We start from the raw sequence: 22,971 nt of genomic DNA, 5'->3' as shown, positions 1-22,971 counted from the left end.
CGTTTAAATTGAAGAAAATGAAATGGATATCGTAGCTAGCTTTAGCACCGAGGTGTTGGTCTTTTCATGTAAAGTATTTCAGTACGAACTTTAAACTTAATTCCACGTTACAAAAATTAGTTTATATAATAAAATTTTCATGAACTTGTATATTTTAAATTTATCTTCTGAATCGTTGAGGGAGACTTCCAACATTGTTATTGTAACATCCCAAAATACAGTAATTACTATATTACAGAATTAATTACAATTAACAGTAAAACCAAGCAGTCTTTATATACTGAAAAGAAGTTCCAGAACCGAACGGCTTCAGTACAAAAGAAACGCGCATAAAACGCATACAAAGGAAGCCTAGAACGAACGTTCTTAGATATAAAATAACGTACGCGTCAAAACAGAATCAGGGATAATTAGGACGAACGGCTTTACAAAATATTTAACCGAACGTCCAAACTAATCTAACATTCACATTCCTAATCTAACGAGCGCTCTAAGGCTCGGCCTTTACTTCCACTTCAACCAGATTTGCATCTTCCAAATTTTCTTCTTCCAGCATTTCTTCAAGAGATGCACCACCATCTGCTCACATCCACACGGATGATCATTGCAAGACAAGACGAACGTACATAGACAGGAGACAACACAATGGAAATGCAAGGGTAAGCTTATATTATTTAATTCATACAATTAACACATACATTTAACGTTCCAATTCACACATACAACAGGTAACTTAACATAGAATAACATAGAAATATGTATATATATATAAGACAGACCGTCCGGACTGTATGAACCATGTAGTTACAAGCGTCCTTGCACACGAGTGGTGTAGTAGCCGGGATATACCTAATCAGCTGCCACTCGAGGTTAGTCCGTCGCCCATGCTAAGTGATGGACTAAGGACCTCCTGCCATTCCCACACATGACTACCCCCTTCTACGTGAAGATGAGTATCACGGAATATCAGGATGGACAGCGAGTCTTAACTTATCCATGTTCATACTTTACCAAATTTAATATTTAACACATCTGAGACGTTCCTCCTTGGAACGCTCGTTCAAATTCCATAATCGTATAACCATTTAATATAGTGTTCAAACGTCTTACCATTTCATATTTATAACATTTTCATTCTATGTTCCACTCTCTTAAAAAGACGAACGTTCAACTTTCTGAAGGAAGAGGACGAACGTTAAGAGCCAGATTTAGAAGAATCCATTTGACAATCAGGAAGACTCCAAAATAATGAAATCATTTTCAGAATATTTTTAAGTACCAAGAGGTCAGGTTGACTCAACTTGGCTAAGAGACATCAATATGAATACTTAGCTACATTGGGAAGACTCCAAAATAATGAAATCATTTTCAGAATATTTTTAAGTACCAAGAGGTCAGGTTGACTCAACTTGGCTAAGAGACATCAATATGAATACTTAGCTACATTGGGAACCTTTTATTTAAAAGGGATCGACTGCCAGTAAATGACCGAACGCGCCAATATACATTTACTAATTATTTGGACGAACGCTATTTACGTTCGTTAAGGATTCAAAGATAAGGACGAGCGTTCGGTTTAAGACCGAACACTACATTAAAGCGAACGCTAAGTAGATGACCAAAAGTAAATCGTGACGAACGTTCGATACAAGACCGGGCGCTCTTTAGGACGAACGCTTCGGTATGAGACCGAGCGCTATTTAGGACGAACGCTTCGGTATGAGACCGAGCGCCATTTAGAACGAACGTTCGGTATAAGACCGAACGTTACGTATTTTTAAAGTTTAAAGTATTATATACCGCTGAGCTGAACCGAACGCTCAGACATTCAAATGGGGACGCTCGTTCTCGAGCAGAGTTCTTTCCAAATGAAAGAATTCCATTCTAAGTTATTTTAAGGAAAACCGAACGGTCTAAGACCGTACTGTGACGAGCGTCATTTATCAAAGGGAATGATTTAAGTTTCAGATTTCTCAACCTTAACAAATTTCCAGATTTCAACATTTTAACTTATACTTTATACTTCATATGATTCTCAAATTTATGAACTTTATAACTTTCACTTCCAAATTAATTCACATTCAACAATCATCACATTAATAACTCATACATTACAATATTCATCCATCATTCATACGTATCAAACTAACATGCAAAACAAACCAGAAGTCATATCCGATATCAGTGAACGTTCATAACAGCTCAAACATCATACTTTTCATACATGCAACTCAGATCATACAACAGGCAGGTATAAATTAAACATATAAGCTTCCCTTACCTGGATAGCAGTGTACGCCCTAATGCAAAAGTTGGGTTTTTCTCTTAGAGTGTTCTACCCTCAGTTTCACTAACACTTTCACTTGATCTAAACATCAAAATCAGAGATGGCTCAGATATAGTCCATGCATGAACCGAGAGTATGGTTTCGCATGAAACCCTAATGGACAACTACTAGAGAAGGAAACTTACCAGCTTGTATTCCAATACTGTTCGGTCCAAAAGGAAGATCACAGCTGGACGAACACTCCTATGGTGCTGCAAACGTGATCGGAGAAGAGGTGTGAGATTTACAGTAGAGAGAAGTTAAGGGTTTTTAGAGAGAAGTTGGAGAAAAATGGAGAAATCAGTTTTGAGGAAGAAGGTGAGTGTATGCAGAGAATGGGAAGGAGTGTCTCAGAAAATTAAATTCTCTTTTCCAAGTCAAACGGACGTTCACTCACACGCGGACACCTGTCTTCCACTACTGATTTAGAAGGTTCTAATTTGACACATGGCAGACGTGTGGCAGTGTGTGTGCGTTTTGCAGTGCATGCAAAGAGTATGTAAGTGGGTTTTAATTGTCTGAGTAGTGACGTGGACTGCACTGCAGGTAGGTTTTAATGCTTTTAAATTTGATTTGACTTAAGTTGCAGTGTTAATTATCTAGGGTCTCACAGTTATTTTGTTCTGACCAACTTTGGATCAAGGAAATTGCGTTTGTTGAATCCTCGTCCAATGGGAAACTGATGAATACTGTAGAATAAGTGGAAGAAACAAAATTAGCTTTCAGTTCAAAGTTAAAGAACTTCAGATGCGTCTCCAAACTAAGAAAAGGAGATGAAAAAACAAAAAAATTTCAGCTTACAGTTTCATCCTTTGAACGCATAATGAAGTACACCAACTCGTAATGCATGATCATAAAAAAATAAATTTTTTGTATTTTATTAAAAAAAATAAAAAAAAATGATGTCAAATAAATATAAAAATTTAGATGTGTTAAAAAATAATTATATATCTGGATGTTATAACCGAACACCTCACTAAAATCGTACAATGTCTGGACGAACGTTCAAAGATCAATCATCATCAAATACCGAACGTTCGCTACGAAGGATCACTAACTGGGAATAAACATCAGCAAAACCGAACGTTATCGATCATTAATACCGAACGCTTACGATCGAAACCTGAAAATACTTGGTCAAGAACGAACGCTAGTTATTATTACTGATACACCCAGATTGAACGCTTACCAACTAAACATCACAATACGCGATTTAGGTCGAACGCTAATGATTTCTTACTGATATCAAGACCGAACGCTCAAGATCCAAACTTAAGACTATCAAATGAAGACCGAACGCTCAACAATCAGAATTAAACCAAGACCGAATGCTCACAATCATTATCAAACCAAGACCGAACGCTCACAATCAGAATCAAGCCAAGACCGAACGCTCACAATCAGAATCAAGCCAAGACCGAACGCTCACAATCAGAATCAAACAAAGACCGAACGCTCACAATCAGAATTAAACCATAACTGAACCCTCAAGATACAAACCTAAGAATACCAACTTAAACGAACGACAACAATCACTAATTTATCAAAACGAACGCTCAGGATCACTTCCTGAAACTAACACTTAATGATGAACGCTTAAAATCAGTATTACCACAAAACCGAACGCTTATGATTTCTAATACAGAACCCAGACCGAACGCTAAATATCACTTTCGGAGGATACCAATTCAAAGACGAACGCCTACGACCACTATTTCCCAAAGACCGAAAGCTCAAGATTGAAGCCTATGAATTTAAGACCGAACGCATACAATTAGTAGTACACCGAGACCAAAACTAAAATTAACCACTATTAAATTGAACACCACTGGGACGAACGTTTTGAGTATGGATCGAATACCTAGAGAACTATGTCGAATACCTAAGGTACTGAACGATCGTTTAGAATCCTGACCGAACGGTCACCACTTAATCCAGTACCATATGAACACTTTAACCGAACAGTATTAAATCATGCCTGTGCGAACGGTACTAAAGCCAATTGTAACCGAACGGTACTAAATATCAACCGAACGTTAAACTCACTATGAAGGACGAACCCGAACGCTCGTCGAACAGAAGACCGAACGCTCCAAAGATTTTTGCCGACCACTGTTTGGTCGAGCCATTTGGACGAACGTCCCATTTTGACCAAAATTGGACGTACGCGCGTTTCTGCAGAATTCTGCAGAATCGCACCAGAGTTTCCAGAAACGCAGAAACCCCATTTTTCATCCCCAAATTCCCAGATTTGCATCAAATATGTTAGTGGCAGCTTATCAGAGAAGAGAGGAAGATATTTTGGAAAAGCGGAACCGAGAGAGACAGGCAATGAAAACAGAGATGCAAAAGATTTAGAGAAAACGATTAATTTTCTTATTGAAGTCAGCAGTATATATGTACAAAAAGTAAACTGTCTAATGACAGTTAAATCAGTTGTGTTCTAGATTTACATTCCTAACACTCCCTCTTAAATCTAAATCACTAAGAGACCTAATTCCAAGTGATCTTCTAAGCTTTTCAAATCTATTCTGTCGTAGGGCTTTCGTGAATATATCAGCTTCCTGTTCATCCGTGTTGCAGTAGATCAGTTCCAGTTTTCCTTCGCTGACCCGTTCTCTGAGATAGTGAAATTTTGTTTCGATGTGCTTGCTCCGTCCATGAGATATTGGGTTTTTGGCTAGATTAATAGCTGATTTGTTGTCTATCCTTAAGCATGTTGGTCCGTGATGCTTGATCTTTAGCTCTTGCAAAATGGTTTCTATCCAAGTGCATTGACAGGCAGTCTCTGCTGCTGAGATGTATTCGGCTTCACACGATGAGAGTGCCACGACTGTCTGCTTCTTAGAACACCATGAGATGGGGGCTCCCATAAGCTTGAACAAATACCCGTAAGTACTCTTCCTGTCTACAAGATCACCGCTCCAGTCCGCGTCACACCATGCCTCCAAGATGTTGGTAGTGCTATCAATTTTTCTGGGAAAGTAAATTCCGTAGTCTAAGGTACCTTTCAAGTATCGAAGGATGTGTTTTGCAGCTGTCATGTGCGATTGTCTGGGATCATGCATGTAACGGCTGATGAGACCCACACCAAAGCTTATGTCTGGCCTGCTGTTACAGATGTAGCGGAGTGTCCCGACTATCTGTCTGTATAGCGTTGCATCTACTTTGCTTTCATCCTGCTGCAGTGAGAGCTTCATGTTGGCAATAACTGGAACTGATGCGCTGTTGCAGTCTTTTAACTTGAACCTCTCCAGAGTTTCGAGAATATATTTCTTTTGATTCATATGCACTCCCTCTTTGGTTTGTATAAACTCCAATCCAAGGAAGTATTCCAAGAAGCCAAGGTCTGTCATCTCCAGATCATTCTTCATCATAACTTTGAATTTTTCAATCTCTTGCACTGAGCTTCCAGTGACCAGTAGGTCGTCCACGTACAGACATATGAGCAAGGTACCTAGCTGATCACAGAACTTGACATATATTCCATATTCAACAATACATCTTTGAAATCCATACCTGGTGAGCAACGAGTCAATATGCTTGTTCCATGCTCGTGGTGCCTGACGAAGACCGTAGAGAGCTTTGTTAAGTTTATAAACCTTCAGTTCATTGTCCTTCTTGATGAAACCAGGCGGTTGACATACGTAGACTTCTTCTTCGAGAGCCCCATTAAGAAATGCTGATTTGACATCCATCTGGCTGATACTCCAATTATTTGAATTGGCAATAGCTACCACGATCCTCACCGTTTCCAATCTTGCAACAGGGGCGTACACATCAGTGAAATCGATCCCAGGTTGTTGCAGAAATCCTTTAGCAACTAGTCTAGCTTTTAACTTTGCCACACTCCCATCGGGTTTGTACTTAGTTTTGAATATCCACTTCACCTCTATGGCTTTCTTGTAGGCAGGTAAGTCCATCAACGTCCATGTTTTATTCTTCTCGATAGCTGAAATCTCCTCAATCATAGCATCCTTCCAATTATCATCTTTGATAGCTTTCTCCCATGCTATGGTTTCAGTACCTGCAAGTAAAGCATAATGCAATATATCACCTGTGTCTGTAATGTCACTGTCTCGGAATAGCTCGTGATCTGCCAGTCTTGTCGATGGGAAACGCGTTCTTTTTGACCGCCTATTATTTACATCCTCTGTATTAACTGTCGGAGTGTCTTGATCATAGTTTCTCTCCTTAAACAACGTAGTAATCACAGTACTAGGTGAATTATCTGGGGTAGTCTCACATGTGTTCCACTTGAACACATTAGATTCATCAACAATCACGTCCCTACTTATCACAATTTTTGATTTCACTGGATCATAGAGTCTATATGCTCCAGTTGGATGATAACCAACAAAAACGAAAGTTTCGCTTCTATCGTCCAATTTCTTTCTCAATTCAATTGGGACATGCTTATAACAGACTGATCCAAAAATCTTCAGGTGTCGCACGTCAGGTTTGTTTCCAGACCACGCTTCTTCCGGTGTGCTAGTTGGCAAAGCTTTGGTTGGGCTCCTATTCAGTAGGTATGCTGCAGTTGAAACTGCTTCTCCCCACAGATGATGCGGAAGACCCCTTCCTTTGATCATACATCTGACCATATCAAGAAGCATGCGATTCCTCCTCTCAGCCAATCCATTATGTTGAGGAGTGTAGGGGGCTGTGACTTCGTGTATAATCCCTTTTTCAGTGCAGAATTTCGACATTTCTCCTGAGTTGAATTCACCTCCTCCATCAGTGCGGAGAATTTTGATCTGCTTGCCCGATTGCCTCTCGGCCATGGAGCAAAAATTAACAAAGTAAGTGTAAGTTTCACCTTTTCCTTTTAACAGATAAACCCAAATTTTTCTAGAAAGCTCATCCACAAAAAGTAGGAAGTATCTGTTACCTCCCAGAGACGACACGTCGAATGGTCCACATACATCAGCATGCACCACTTCTAGCAGCTGTCTTGCTCTCTTGTAGGCACGTTTCTTGAATACTGATCTTGTTTGCTTTCCTATGGTGCAACTTTCACAAACTTTCTTAGGTGCCTCAATCGTACAGATTCCACTCACAAGCTTCTTTTCTTTAGCTTCTAAAGTTTAGATGCCCGTAACGATAATGCCACAGCCAATTTCCTTCAACACTTGTTGCTTTCATGCATTGTATCTCCGCTGTATTCAGATCTACATGAAATGTGCGATTGCTGGCAATAGGAGCTTTGAGTATCATTCGTTGCTTTTGGTCGAACACTTTGATGTGCCCTTGTTCCATTTTCATGGTGTATCCTTTCTCGTGTAACTGACCAAGACTCAGGAGGTTGCTTCTCATGGTGGGTACGTAAAGAACATTATGCATGTATACTGGCCTTCCATCTTTGCGCGCAATCAATACCTTTCCCGTGCCTTCAGCTCTTATGGTATTATTATCAGCGAACCGTATTATGCTTTTAACACTAGTATCAAGATTGATCAGCCAATTTCGATTTCCTGTCATGTGGTTGGAACACCCTGTATCCAAATACCACGATGATCCCTCATTTGCATGGCTCGTCTTCCCAGCAAGAGACACGTATTCTCTTTCTGCAGCATTCTTTGTGCAGTTGTCTTCAACTTCGCTTGTCTCAAGTACTTGTTTTCTTTGATTAATCAGATTCTCATCAGTATTTCTTCCTTGCGATGTAACAGTCATTAGCACTACGTGATCAGAATCTGATTCTTGTTCGTCTTTCACTAGATTAGCTTCGTCATTCTTCTCTTTCTTGGTGTTTTCATTATGCCAGCATTCAGACGAATAATGGCCAAATTTACTACATGTGAAACATTGCACGTTTCTTTTGTCGACATTTCTTCTGCCACCTCTTCCTCTGAAGTTTCCTTCCTTTTGATCATAGTTAACGTCATCTTTGTTCTGATCTTGGTTATTAGCGGACCTTCCTCCGTTTCGGCCTCCACGACCACCTCGCATTCTGCCTCTTCCTCTACCAAATCCACGACCCTTTTGTATTTTGGCTTGTAATGCTTGGCTGATCTGTGTTGCATCTTGTTCTGCGGCTTTCCTTTCTAGCAGTCTCTGTTTGTGAGCTTCAAGTGAGTTTTGCAACTCCTCGACTTTCATTTTCTCCAAATCTCTACTTTCTACAATCGCCACAACAATGTGGTCATACTGGGGCGTTAACGTACGCAAGATCTTATGAACTATCTTCTTGTCCTTGACAACTTTGTCGCATGCACGCATTGCGTTGACAATTACTTGGATCCTGCCGATGTACCCTTGAATGGTTTCTTGTTCCCCCATGTTCAGGAGCTCATACTGCCGCCGTAGTGACTGTAGCTTAATCTCCTTTATATTTCCAGCAGTTCCGTACCCATCTTGTAAGATCTCCCATGTTTCTTTGGCCGTTGTCGCCTTTGACACCTTTTGGAATATCGCCGTCGAGATGCATTGATGCAAGATCATGCGTGCTTTGCAGTCTAATTTTCTGTTCTCTTTATACGCTTTCTTTTCTTCATCTGTAGCATTCTTTGCAGGATCTTTAAACCCATCTTTGACAATTTCATCGATCTCATGGAAGCCCAATATAGCATCCATCTTTACGCACCAATCTTCGAAATTCTTTCCGTCGAATACCGGTAGGTTACTTTGGATCATCCCTGCCATACTTCAGCGTAAAATCTATTTTGCTGCAGAGTTTCTTTACTTGACTACTCCTCCCAGATTCGAAACCTGTAAGCTCTGATACCACTGTTAGAGTGGCAGCTTATCATAGAAGAGAGGAAGATATTTTGGAAAAGCGGAACCGAGAGAGATAGGCAATGAAAACAGAGATGCAAAAGATTTAGAGAAAACGATTAATTTTCTTATTGAAGTCAGCAGTATATATGTACAAAAAGTAAACTGTCTAATGACAGTTAAATCAGTTGTGATTCTAGATTTACATTCCTAACAAAATACAGTATATTTCAATCAATCAAACAAAATACAGTATGTAATCCTGTTTCACTCAATCATGTCATGCCAACTACCATTCACAACTTTGAAAAGACTCTAAATGACAGTGCTTGACTCAAGGCTTCTCTAAATCAATAGGTCTTTAATTGGCTTGTAATGTTCATGGAATGAAATGGAAAAACAGAAAAGAATGGGAACTGAAATGAGTAGAGAAATGTGAAGAAAAAGGGATAAAACTAGAACTCAGAACATACTATTTTTCTCAGACTTTGGCCAGATGATTTTTTCTTTCTTTTTCTCTGGTTCTCTTTCTATTTCATTCATTTCAGGTCTCTTTTTCAATTTCTTTTTCTGATTTTTCTCATTTCCAAACCTGTTTCTTTCTTTTTCAACCAAACCAGATTTTTTTTCAACACATTTTTTTTTTCTTTTTCACTTCTGGCCTCACTCTTTTTCATGCACTCACCAAGTTCTAGACTTCTCCCTACATCTCACAAGTCTCTAAGGAATGATTGGTTGGGGGAAATGGCTTGAAATGGATGAAAAGCAAAGAAAAAAAAAAACTAAAGCTCAATATAAGGTGCAATGGTAAGGAATGAAATGGATAAGCTAAACTGGAAAAATGAAGGATGCCTAGATCACATTTAAAGTTACCAAGAGCGAGCACATCACAAAGAATCAATGCAAAATCAGAATGACAATTAAACATGCATGTTATCACACAAGAAAGACAAAAACTGGCCCAAAATCTCTCAAGGGTTTAAAATTTGTTAAAACTGACTTGCTACTCATCCTATGTAAAAATTACTGAATTGAAATGAACTAAAGACTGTAAAAATTAATGCTAGAACTACTTCTGCCCAAATCCAAAGCTAAGTCTACTCTTGACAATTCTAATCTAAGGAAATAAAGCTAAAATTTGAATGACATCACCAAAGAATGAAGATAAGCATAAAACAGAATCTAAAAGAATAGAAACAAAGGTTAGAGAAATAAAAGGAACCTGGAATCAGTCCTAAACTACCTAATATATTGACAGAAGATAAACCTAAACTATTCCTATAAGCTACCTGACATATGCAATATAACCAGAATAGAGAATTGACAAAAAGAAAGATAACAGATTCAGAAAAATTTCAAAAACAGTAGCAGAAAGAAAATAGAACCAAATTATGAAAAGAATCCTAATTAAAACTTGAAGCAAAGCATGAAAATAAAATGAAGAATAGAAACTAATGAAGAACTAAAACAGAGCAAGAAACTAGCATAAGGAAAACAAAATAATAGAAATAAGCCAAGAAAAGGGACCTAAAATAAGTTCTAAAACAGATTAAAAAACAGCAAAAGAACCTAAGCTAAAACAACATAAACCAGAAAATGAATGAACTTTAAAAGACCTGAGAACTATTATCAACAAAACTAACAACTAAACTAAAACAGATCAGTAACAAGAGTAAGTATTTACAGACTAAAGAAAGAATAGTAAATGTGAAGCCCTAAATAATTAACGCACCAAAATCCACTCTTTAATCACCATTAAACACGTTTTGACACGTCAAAACCAATCTGCATGCGCCTGCCATGTGTCACTGAGGGAGCGTTCCGGAAAGCTTGGTGGGAAACAAGTGGCATGCAGTGGATTGGACGTTGGTTCTGCGTAGAGGAAGGAAATTTTTACCCTCTGCATGCGCTGTCACTCTACTGTCACGACAGAAGCTTCTAAAACGTTAGTGGAAAACCATGTGGCAGTGCGTGAATGCATGGCTGGCTGGCGAGGAAGAGAAAATAATTTCTCTGATACGCTTCACTTCAATTCAAGCTTTCATCTTCTTCCTCACGAAACCCTAACCATTTTTTTTCTCCAACTTCTCTCTAAACCCTTTCCATCTTCTCTCTACGATCACTCACCACCAGCACCTCTGTTTCCATTTCAGAAACCGTAGGATCATTCTCGGAGCTGTAAGCTTTCAGTTGAACCGATCAAGTTTGCATTCTGTGACTGGTGAGTTCTCTTCCCTGGAACGTTCTTCTCTTCTGTTCCTGCAAACCAAAATTCTGGTTGCATGCGTGGGTTAGGGGTCTGATCTGTCTATGGTTTCGTGATATTAGGTTAAGTGGATTTGGTTGTGTAAGTTGCTGGATAGAAATCTGTGAGAGCAAGAGCGAAACCTTAGCATTTGGAAGTCACTGCTGAACCAGGTAAGGGAAGCTTGAGTAATTTGATTTAATACTTGGTTGATGTTTATGACAGTAAGGAAGTGTGTTGGATGTGAATTGTATGAAATATATGAATTTTGAAGTATGCATGTACGTGTATGTTGTACTGGTTGTATATGATGGTAAATGCTTTGAACTGTATGTTTATGATGTTATTGGTTGAACTGTACGCAGAGAAGTAGAAGCATGATTTAGGATATGATTAAATTTTCTGTATGATTTGGAATGTTAATGTTTTGAACTGGATGTTGATGATGATATGTTAGAACTGGAAAATTTTATATTGATGAGATGATAATATGAATTCTGGAATGTATGAGAATTATGGTGGAGAGAAATCGTAAGTTATGAAAATCTGTAAAGTCATTGTAAAACGAGAAGTCTGGAAAAATATTCTGTCTCTGATTGATCAATTACGCTCGTCCTTGTGCGGTCATTTACCGTTCGTCTTCTCTAAATTTGAATTAGAGTTAAATTCTTTCGTTTTGGAAAGGATGCTGTCTTAGAACGAGCGTCCCCATTTGAAATCCTAAATTTAGTGTCAGTACTAAGTGGCGTTCGGTCTTAGACCGAACGTTCGTTCACAAGAATAAATGATTTGCTAGCGTTCGACCTTATGTCGAGCGTGCGTCTTTGCTAGCGTTCGACCTTATGTCGAGCGTACGTCTTTGCTAGCGTTCGACCTTTTGTCGAGCGTTCGTTGTTGATAGCGTTCGACTTTATAATGAGCGTACGTTCTAAATCACGCAAGGTCTCCTATTCAGCACGCGTATAAATAGCGTTCGTCCTGCTTTCTAAATAGCTTTCGTCCTGCTTTCTAAATAGCGTTCGTCCTGCTTTCTAAATAGCTTTCATCCTGCTTTCTAAATAGCGTTCGTCCTGCTTTCTAAATAGCTTTCGTCCTACTTTCGAAATAGCGTTCGTCCTGTTATCCAAATAGCGTCCGTCTATACAGTGAATTAACGTTCGTATTTTAAAGAAGTGTAACTAAGAATGAAAGTATGATGTTGAGGGAATTGTGAAGTATGCGAACCATATTTGAGATGAAGTTGTGAAATTGGAATTTGAACGAGCGTTCCAAGGAGGAACGTCTCTATGAATGATTATGTTGAATGGTAAAGTGTGACCAAGGAAAAATCGCTGATGGCTGATCATCCTGATATTCCGTGAGTGCTCTCCTCATGTAGAGGGAGTAGGTCATGCGTGGGAATGGCAGGAGGCCATTAGGGTTAACCTCGGTTGGCAGCTGATGGGAATGCCAGTTACTACACCAACCGGGTGCATGAACGCCTGCGGTTACTTGGATTCACACAGTCCGGACGGTCTGTCTTAGGGTAGTTGGATGATTTATATTTTGCTTATACGTATTGGTGCATGTCTTGTGTGTTAAATGCTTGTGTTAAAAATTGTATGTGATATGTATGAATTAAATTACCTAAGCTTACCCTTGCACTCTCCTTGTGTTGTCTACTGTTGATGTATGTCCGTCTTGTCAATGCAATGATCATCCGTTGTGGATGTGAGCAGATGGGGAGGCGCCACTTGATGCTATGTTGGAAGAAGAAAATTTGGAGGACGCCAACCTGGTCGAAGTGGAAGTTAAAGCCGAGCAGTAGCTCGCTCGTTCTTAGTAGCTGTTAGTAGTTTTATTAGCGTTTTGGACGTTCGGTTATTGTATTGTAAAACCGTTCGTTTTTAGCTTTCGTTGTTTACTTTGGGGCTCGACTTTGTAATCGCTGGAACTTATAGCCGTTCGGTTTCTGTCTCTTGTTTAGTTGTAAAGACTGATGACTGATTACTGTTAATTGTAATTAATTCTAATTAATGGTAGTTACTATTTATTGGGATGTTACATTTATTGGTATCAGAGCAGTTTTGTTCTATCAAAGGACATGTAGGGTTATGAGCATACTTTGCTTTCGTTGTGTGCTTGTTATGTACTGGATGAGTTATTGCTCATTTAACTTTTGAACAATTCTGACGCTAGTTTTCTGATGAATCAGAGGACGAATGGCGCCTAGACTCCCTCCACCTCCCCAACCGAGTGAGTCCGATACGTCCAGCAGCACTAGGTTGTTGGAAACCGTAGTTGAACGGCTGCATCAACAGAACACCACGTTGCTGGAACAGAACGCCACCCTGATGCAGCAAAACCAAGCTGCTATGCAAGGTTTGGAGGCCTCGCGTGTCAACTCTGAAAACACGCAAAGGCAGTTGATGGAGATCTTGGCTGCAACTAGAGGTGCGCCTGGAGCATCCTCTTCAAACGTTGCCCAACCGAATGCTGAATGGAGTTTGGAGAGTTTCCTTCAGCATCACCCTGCCAAGTTTAGTGGAAAGTGTCTTCCGGACGAAGCTGACCAGTGGCTGAGGGATATGGAAAGGATATTCAATGCCAAGAGGTGTCCAGATGAGAACCGCTTGGCCTACACTGAATACTTGTTAACTGGAGAGGCGAGCCATTGGTGGGCGAGTGCCAGAGCCATTCTGATGGACGCTCAACAGCAGATTACTTGGGAAGTATTTAGAAACAAGTTCTATGAGGAATATTTCCCTGACAGTGTCCGTTTTGCCAAGGAGGTTGAGTTTCTACAGCTCGTCCAAGGAGGAATGTCAGTTTCGGAATATACGAACAAGTTTAAACACTTGATTCGCTTCAATACAATGGCCACTAGTGAGGAGTGGCAGTGCAGAAAATTTGAGAACGGTCTACGCAGTGACCTGAAGGTGGTAATTTCCAGTTTGTGTATCCGAACATTCCCTGCCATGGTTGAGAGGGCTAAGGTGTTGGAGAAGAATTTGGCAGAGGCGGAACGTTTGAAGAAACAACAAACAGTAAGGGGGCCGATTGTCTCGAAGGGGAATGTAAATCAGAGAGGATCCCCTTACGCTCGTCCAGCAGGCAACGCGAGTGGATCCCAAGCCTTGACTACTGTCGGACAGTCTGGACAGTCAAGGAATGTAGCATGTTTTCAGTGTGGAGGACCACATCTTCGGTGGGCTTGTCCTCAACTGAATGGGGGAAAATACTGTACTAAGTGCAGAAGGAATGGGCACTTGGAGAACGAGTGCAGTGTGGGAGGACGTGCGGCAATGAGACCGCCGAACGCTGGGAGAGCTCAACAAGGCAGAGGTGGACGTGCACAAGCTACGGGGAGAGTGTATGCGATTACTGTGCTGAGGCCGCTCGTTCAGGTACGCTCATCACCAGCACTTGCTTGTTGTTTGGAAAGCCTTGTGGTGTGTTGTATGATTCGGGTGCAACTCATTCCTTCATCTCGAAGGCATGTGTTGAGAAGCTTGGGTTAGTGGAGAGTGAATTACAGTTCGACCTGGTGGTGTCAACCCCAGCGGCTGGTGGGATTAAGACGTCCACAGTTTGTGTGAGATGTCCAATAGAAGTTGAGGGGCGTAGATATAAGGTCAACCTCATTTGCTTACCCCTTCAAGACTTAGAAGTAATTCTGGGGATGGATTGGTTGGCCACCAATCGGATCATCATTGATTGTGGAAATAAGGAGTTGGTCTTTCCAGGAGAGGAGGAGGAAGAATTATCTGTTGATCGTGGTCAGTTGAAGGAGGACATCATGGAAGGAGCGAGCTGTTTTCTGATCCTGACGTATGAAGACAGCGAAATTGAGCGTTCGTCCAATAACGAGAGCAGTGGAGGACGAACGGTAGTAGATGAATTCCCGGATGTCTTTCCGGATGAAGTTCCTGGTCTACCTCCTATCCGTGAGGTCGAGTTCACGATCGACTTGGTGACCACTGCTGCACCCATCTCGGTTCAACCTTATAGGATGGCACCAGCAGAATTGGCTGAGTTAAAAATGCAGATTGAAGAATTGATGGATAAGAAGTTCATCAGGCCAAGTGCTTCACCATGGGGAGCGCCTGTGTTGTTAGTTAAGAAGAAGGATGGCAGCTCTCGACTCTGCATTGATTATAGGCAACTGAATAAGCTGACCATCAAGAACAAGTATCCCCTTCCAAGGATAGACGACCTGCTGGATCAGTTGCAAGGTGCGTGCATATTTTCGAAGATTGATCTACGTTCGGGCTACCACCAGATTAGAGTGAAGGAGGGAGATATTCATAAGACAGCGTTTCGGTCTCGTTATGGTCATTATGAATATGTGGTGATGCCCTTTGGAGTGACGAACGCACCTACAATCTTCATGGACTACATGAACAGGATTTTCAGACCGTATCTGGACAAATTTGTAGTGGTGTTTATTGATGACATCCTGATCTATTCTAAGAACGTTGAGGAGCATGAAGACCACTTGAGAATTGTCTTGGGCGTGTTGAGGGAGAAAGAATTGTATGCCAAGCGTTCAAAGTGTGAATTCTGGATGAAGGAAATCCAGTTCTTGGGGCACGTCGTTTCTGCAGGAGGGATTGCAGTGGATCCAGCCAAGGTGAAAGCAGTGCTGGATTGGGAGCGCCCACGTTCGGTCACAGAGGTTAGAAGCTTCGTGGGGCTCGCGGGCTACTATAGACGGTTCATTGAGGGATTTTCTAAGATAGCAGCCCCTCTGACTTATCTCACCAGGAAAGATCAGCCGTTTGCATGGACTGATCGTTGTGAGGAGAGTTTCCAGGAATTGAAGAGGAGATTAACGAGCGCCCCAGTGTTGGTCATTCCAGACACGACCAAACCTTTTGAAGTATATTGTGATGCGTCGTTTCAAGGTTTGGGCTGTGTACTGATGCAGGAAAGGAAGGTAGTAGCGTACGCTTCTAGGCAGTTGAAGATCCACGAGAAGAATTACCCCACCCACGACTTGGAGCTGGCAGCAGTCGTGTTTGCATTGAAAATATGGAGACATCATCTGTATGGAGCAACGTTTCAAGTATTTAGTGATCACAAGAGTCTCAAGTATCTCTTTGATCAAAAGGAATTGAATATGAGGCAAAGGAGGTGGCTGGAGTTCTTGAAAGATTATGAGTTCGAGCTGTTATATCATCCTGGAAAAGCAAACGTGGTGGCTGATGCCTTGAGTAGGAAGGCTGTGAGAGTCTCGGCAATGATGGTGAAGGAGCTGAGTTTGGTAGAAAGTTTTAGAGATCTAAGGTTACGGTTCGATTTGGGAGCGAACGTGATTAGATGCTGTAACCTGGTACTTTCCAGTGATGTGTTTGAGCAGATCAGAGTGAAGCAGCGTGAAGATGAGGAATTGACTAAGATATTGAGTGCGCTCGGCACAGATCAGGCTAAAGAATTCAATATTGGTACGGATGGCTTACTGCGCTATATGGATAGAACTTGCGTTCCAAACGATGGTGAGCTGAAGAGGATTATAATGGAGGAAGGACATCATAGCCGTCTTAGCATGCATCCAGGCATGACTAAGATGTATCAGGATCTCCGTTCATCATTCTGGTGGCCTGGAATGAAAAGTGACATTGCACGTTTTGTAGCTTCTTGTTTAACCTGTCAACGTGCAAAGGCGGAACACCAAAGACCAGGTGGATTGCTGCAGCCATTGGAGATTCCAGAATGGAAGTGGGACAGTATTTCTATGGATTTTGTGACCCATCTACCGCGCACAGTCAGAAACCATGACTCGATTTGGGTGATCATAGATAGGTTAACTAAGAGCGCTCACTTCCTAGCAGTTAACTTGAAAATGTCAATGACGAATCTGGCAAAGTTGTACGTGAAGGAGATCGTTCGCTTGCATGGAGTTCCTTCGAGTATCATTTCAGACCGAGACACGAGATTCACGTCTCGTTTTTGGCAATCGTTGCAAGGCGAGTTGGGAAGTCAACTACGAATGAGTTCTGCATATCACCCACAGACGGATGGCCAATCTGAGCGAACCATCCAGACACTTGAGGATTTATTGAGGACGTGCGTCCTAGATCATGTGGGAGTTTGGGATGAAGTTCTGCCGCTCGTTGAATTCACGTACAACAACAGCTTTCAAGCAAGCATAGGGATGGCTCCGTTTGAAGCTCTTTATGGAAGGAAGTGTCGAACACCTTTGTGTTGGTTCCAAGAAGGCGAGAACGTTTTCACTGGACCAGAGTTAATTCAGCAAACAACCGAGAAGGTGAAACTAATTCAAGAACGACTGAAGACGTCTCAAAGCAGGCAGAAATCCTATGCTGATAAGAGGAGAAGACCCTTGGAGTTCGCTGCTGGAGATCACGTGTTTCTCAGATTAAATCCAATCACTGGAGTGGGAAGAGTTCTCCGTCCAAAGAAGCTTTCACCCAAGTTCGTAGGGCCTTATCAGATTCTGAAGAAGATTGGATCAGTTGCGTATGAACTAGCCCTACCACCTCAACTGTCCAACCTGCATCCAGTCTTTCACGTTTCTCAGCTCCGCAGATACATATCTGATCCATCACACGTACTGGAGTTGGAAGACGTTCAGCTTCGTCCAAACCGAACCCTGGAAATGCAACCAGTCCGAGTGGAAGATAGTCGTATCCAGCTCTACAAGGGAAAACAAGTTAATCTGGTGAAGGTGGTGTGGGATGCGAGGACTGGAGACTCAACATGGGAGGTTGAAGAGGCCATGAAGGAGCTGTACCCTCAATTGTTTAACTGGTAAGTTTTAGAATTTTCGAGGACGAAAATTTTTGTAGTTAGGGAGATTGTGAAGCCCTAAATAATTAACGCACCAAAATCCACTCTTTAATCACCATTAAACACGTTTTGACACGTCAAAACCAATCTGCATGCGCCTGCCATGTGTCACTGAGGGAGCGTTCCGGAAAGCTTGGTGGGAAACAAGTGGCATGCAGTGGATTGGACGTTGGTTCTGCGTAGAGGAAGGAAATTTTTACCCTCTGCATGCGCTGTCACTCTACTGTCACGACAGAAGCTTCTAAAACGTTAGTGGAAAACCATGTGGCAGTGCGTGAATGCATGGCTGGCTGGCGAGGAAGAGAAAATAATTTCTCTGATACGCTTCACTTCAATTCAAGCTTTCATCTTCTTCCTCACGAAACCCTAACCATTTTTTTTCTCCAACTTCTCTCTAAACCCTTTCCATCTTCTCTCTACGATCACTCACCACCAGCACCTCTGTTTCCATTTCAGAAACCGTAGGATCATTCTCGGAGCTGTAAGCTTTCAGTTGAACCGATCAAGTTTGCATTCTGTGACTGGTGAGTTCTCTTCCCTGGAACGTTCTTCTCTTCTGTTCCTGCAAACCAAAATTCTGGTTGCATGCGTGGGTTAGGGGTCTGATCTGTCTATGGTTTCGTGATATTAGGTTAAGTGGATTTGGTTGTGTAAGTTGCTGGATAGAAATCTGTGAGAGCAAGAGCGAAACCTTAGCATTTGGAAGTCACTGCTGAACCAGGTAAGGGAAGCTTGAGTAATTTGATTTAATACTTGGTTGATGTTTATGACAGTAAGGAAGTGTGTTGGATGTGAATTGTATGAAATATATGAATTTTGAAGTATGCATGTACGTGTATGTTGTACTGGTTGTATATGATGGTAAATGCTTTGAACTGTATGTTTATGATGTTATTGGTTGAACTGTACGCAGAGAAGTAGAAGCATGATTTAGGATATGATTAAATTTTCTGTATGATTTGGAATGTTAATGTTTTGAACTGGATGTTGATGATGATATGTTAGAACTGGAAAATTTTATATTGATGAGATGATAATATGAATTCTGGAATGTATGAGAATTATGGTGGAGAGAAATCGTAAGTTATGAAAATCTGTAAAGTCATTGTAAAACGAGAAGTCTGGAAAAATATTCTGTCTCTGATTGATCAATTACGCTCGTCCTTGTGCGGTCATTTACCGTTCGTCTTCTCTAAATTTGAATTAGAGTTAAATTCTTTCGTTTTGGAAAGGATGCTGTCTTAGAACGAGCGTCCCCATTTGAAATCCTAAATTTAGTGTCAGTACTAAGTGGCGTTCGGTCTTAGACCGAACGTTCGTTCACAAGAATAAATGATTTGCTAGCGTTCGACCTTATGTCGAGCGTGCGTCTTTGCTAGCGTTCGACCTTATGTCGAGCGTACGTCTTTGCTAGCGTTCGACCTTTTGTCGAGCGTTCGTTGTTGATAGCGTTCGACTTTATAATGAGCGTACGTTCTAAATCACGCAAGGTCTCCTATTCAGCACGCGTATAAATAGCGTTCGTCCTGCTTTCTAAATAGCTTTCGTCCTGCTTTCTAAATAGCGTTCGTCCTGCTTTCTAAATAGCTTTCATCCTGCTTTCTAAATAGCGTTCGTCCTGCTTTCTAAATAGCTTTCGTCCTACTTTCGAAATAGCGTTCGTCCTGTTATCCAAATAGCGTCCGTCTATACAGTGAATTAACGTTCGTATTTTAAAGAAGTGTAACTAAGAATGAAAGTATGATGTTGAGGGAATTGTGAAGTATGCGAACCATATTTGAGATGAAGTTGTGAAATTGGAATTTGAACGAGCGTTCCAAGGAGGAACGTCTCTATGAATGATTATGTTGAATGGTAAAGTGTGACCAAGGAAAAATCGCTGATGGCTGATCATCCTGATATTCCGTGAGTGCTCTCCTCATGTAGAGGGAGTAGGTCATGCGTGGGAATGGCAGGAGGCCATTAGGGTTAACCTCGGTTGGCAGCTGATGGGAATGCCAGTTACTACACCAACCGGGTGCATGAACGCCTGCGGTTACTTGGATTCACACAGTCCGGACGGTCTGTCTTAGGGTAGTTGGATGATTTATATTTTGCTTATACGTATTGGTGCATGTCTTGTGTGTTAAATGCTTGTGTTAAAAATTGTATGTGATATGTATGAATTAAATTACCTAAGCTTACCCTTGCACTCTCCTTGTGTTGTCTACTGTTGATGTATGTCCGTCTTGTCAATGCAATGATCATCCGTTGTGGATGTGAGCAGATGGGGAGGCGCCACTTGATGCTATGTTGGAAGAAGAAAATTTGGAGGACGCCAACCTGGTCGAAGTGGAAGTTAAAGCCGAGCAGTAGCTCGCTCGTTCTTAGTAGCTGTTAGTAGTTTTATTAGCGTTTTGGACGTTCGGTTATTGTATTGTAAAACCGTTCGTTTTTAGCTTTCGTTGTTTACTTTGGGGCTCGACTTTGTAATCGCTGGAACTTATAGCCGTTCGGTTTCTGTCTCTTGTTTAGTTGTAAAGACTGATGACTGATTACTGTTAATTGTAATTAATTCTAATTAATGGTAGTTACTATTTATTGGGATGTTACAGTAAACTACTCTAGGGATTTATAAACCAAACCAGACCTAAACTAAGAGAAAAACAGTTCAGAAAAAAATACCCCTATTTTATTGCTAAAACAGATACTAAACACATCTATCAAAGTAAAAGCAAAAATTTTAACTACAACCCCTCACCCCCACACTTAAGAGGCACATTGCCCTCAATGTGTGAGTGAGTAAGGTTTTCTAATCAACAAAAACATACTCAGATCAAACAGCAACAGATATGTACAAGAATAGAAACTGAAAAACACAAAAAAAACAGCAATTGAACAAGAACAGAAACAAGACTTAAAAGTAAAACTACAAAACTAAAGAGGCAAAGAACTTATTCAGATTGGCCACAAATCAAAGTTAATTCTTTTTATTTTTATGAAAAACAACATATTATCTACCCTACTATTTATTATGCTACTTAAAGCTATGTAAACTACTATAAAAGACCTATAACTACTATTTAAAGGAAGGGACAAGAAAGAGCTTATTGGATTTTCTCCATTGTCAGCCAAGATGTGCATTAGCTCCTTCCCAGCTCTCTGCTTTAGCATCATCAGTTCTCCATTCAATGCTTTCAGCTGCAGCAACCAGATCTCCTCATGCCTTTGCTGTTGATTTTGCAAATTCCAGGCTCTTTGAGCATCATTTATACCTTCTCTTGCATTCATGACCACTTCCTTTGTGTCTGCAGCTTCCTTTGGATGAGTGGCAATATTAGTAATGTCAGCTGCAACAGCAAAATCAAAGTCAATGTTCATCAGTGAATCATCAAACATTTCAGCTTTGTTAAAACTGAAATCAAGATCATTCTCATGAAGAACCAATGCATCAAAGGTGGGAAAAATATTATCAGTGCAAACAGTAGGGGTATGGATACATTCAATCTCAAATGGTGCTCTAAGAACCTTAGAATCAATAACTACTGCAGTGTTAACAACAGGCTCTAAAGGATCTATGCATAGGCAATCAAATGAGCTAAACTGCAAAGGAAACTCAGATAAGACAACTAGAATTTCAAGGTTAAACAACACCTGTGTTGGCTCTTCCTTAGTAATAACAACAAAATCCATAGTGAACTCAACACAGTCCATAAAGTTATCCTCAAAATTGTTGTCCAGACCAATGCACACATCATAAAAATCATCAGAAATATCAATATGTTCTACAACGCAAATTTCATCCAGCTTTTCAGTACAATCAGGTATAACAGCAAGAATATCTGGCAAGGTTTTCTCATCCATAAGATTATCAAAGCTAGTTTGTACCTCACCTAAACAGACAGGAAGCTCAAATTTAAAATCAACCTGTACTGGCTCCTCAAAAATGACCTCACTAGCATCTATCAAATCAGCAGCTAAATGAACACCTATTGTGAAGCTATCATCAACTGGAATAATGTCAAAACCAGTGCATAACTCTGAAACAGCATAAGGCATGTCAATATTTTCAATGGAACAGGCTGAATCTAAAATATGACTGTGTGCAGGCATAACAGGAACATAATCTGGAGCAGGTTCTATGGGTTCAACTTTAAACAGATCCAAAGCATTAAATTCATATTGAACCTTAGAGAATTCTATGGGAATGCTAAGTTCAGAATAAACCTGTGTTCTCTGATCACTAGCTACCTCATCAAGGTCATTTCCATCCAGCTTGAACATAATGATCTCTTCCTTGGCGCCTGCAAAATAGTTAGAAGCAGAACATATGGCAGAACTGATTTCTTCACAAACTTCACAACCACCCCCAAGGCATGTACAACCAGTGAGTTTTTCATTACTCAGTTCTAAAGAGTTTAAGAACCCAGCAAACTCAAGTTCAAGTTCTAATCCTAAATCAGTACAGGCATTTTCAAAATCAGTCATATCAACTTTCACATCATCAAAAACTACATATCTATCATCATGAGCACCTGATTCATCATCAAGAGGTGCATTTAAATCTGTGCAATCATAAAAAACACTAGATGCAGGTATATGAACTCTATCAATGTTAAATACTGAATTTGTGATATTAGAATGATCAAAGCAAGGACTAAAATCAACAACCTCTACAGGCACATCAAGCATTTGATCAAACGTAGTCAAATCAATTTTAGGATCACATACATCAGCATAAAAGTCCATTTCATAGTACTGAAGCACCAAAACATGGTTGGCAGCTTCCCTCATTTTTTTCAAATACTCTTTGGACTTTCTGAAATCAATTTGTACTTCAAGCTCAGCAGGTTCAATTTTAAAATCAGAGTTCAAATCAACAATACAATCAATTTCAGAATGAGGTTCAGTA

At 40.6% G+C, this 22,971-nt stretch overlaps 2 protein-coding genes across 3 annotated transcripts; one reads left to right on the top strand and one right to left on the bottom strand.

Annotated features, from left to right (window-relative positions):
• The first annotated feature begins 12,622 nt into the window (after positions 1 to 12,622).
• Positions 12,623 to 18,045, top strand: LOC148203762 (uncharacterized). The gene is made up of 7 exons (XM_088107742.1): positions 12,623 to 12,645; positions 13,720 to 14,115; positions 14,221 to 14,674; positions 14,764 to 15,264; positions 15,841 to 16,214; positions 16,401 to 17,370; positions 17,725 to 18,045. Exons 1-7 carry the CDS (start codon positions 12,623 to 12,625, stop codon positions 18,043 to 18,045), a joined length of 3,039 nt encoding a protein of 1,012 aa, XP_087963868.1.
• A 2,938-nt stretch (positions 18,046 to 20,983) lies between these two features.
• LOC148203761 (uncharacterized) lies at positions 20,984 to 22,565 on the bottom strand. Of its 2 annotated transcripts, none has more exons than XM_088105629.1 (2): positions 21,953 to 22,565; positions 20,984 to 21,409 (listed from the first exon to the last, which is right to left on the bottom strand). In XM_088105629.1, the coding sequence occupies exons 1-2, from the start codon at positions 22,545 to 22,547 to the stop codon at positions 21,018 to 21,020; spliced, it is 987 nt and encodes a 328-aa protein (XP_087961755.1). In that variant the 5' UTR covers positions 22,548 to 22,565; the 3' UTR covers positions 20,984 to 21,017. The 2 variants fall into 2 exon arrangements, with proteins under 2 accessions (XP_087961755.1, XP_087961756.1); XM_088105630.1 differs by having other exon boundaries at positions 20,984 to 21,442; positions 21,983 to 22,565.
• Positions 22,566 to 22,971: the final 406 nt, after the last annotated feature.

Source organism: Vigna umbellata, chromosome 2 (assembly GCF_029865625.1).
Source record: "Vigna umbellata cultivar VRB3 chromosome 2, Vumbellata_1.0, whole genome shotgun sequence".
NCBI lineage: Eukaryota > Viridiplantae > Streptophyta > Magnoliopsida > Fabales > Fabaceae > Vigna > Vigna umbellata.
This window is presented reverse-complemented; position numbering and strand designations above follow the sequence as displayed.

Excerpts from the sequence above, each read along its gene's own strand:
- LOC148203761 (XM_088105630.1), bottom strand. The coding sequence starts at position 22,547 with ATGACTGATTTTGAAAATGCCTGTACTGATTTAGGATTAGAACTTGAA. Across the intron at positions 21,443-21,982 it reads TGAGGAGCCAGTACAGGTTG|TGATGAACATTGACTTTGAT; the intron begins ATTTTAAATTTG and ends TTGATGATTCAC.
- LOC148203762 (XM_088107742.1), top strand. The coding sequence starts at position 12,623 with ATGGCTGATCATCCTGATATTCC. Across the intron at positions 16,215-16,400 it reads CAGGAAAGGAAGGTAGTAGC|GAGGTGGCTGGAGTTCTTGA; the intron begins GTACGCTTCTAG and ends TATGAGGCAAAG. Across the intron at positions 17,371-17,724 it reads ATGTGGGAGTTTGGGATGAA|ATTCTGAAGAAGATTGGATC; the intron begins GTTCTGCCGCTC and ends GGGCCTTATCAG.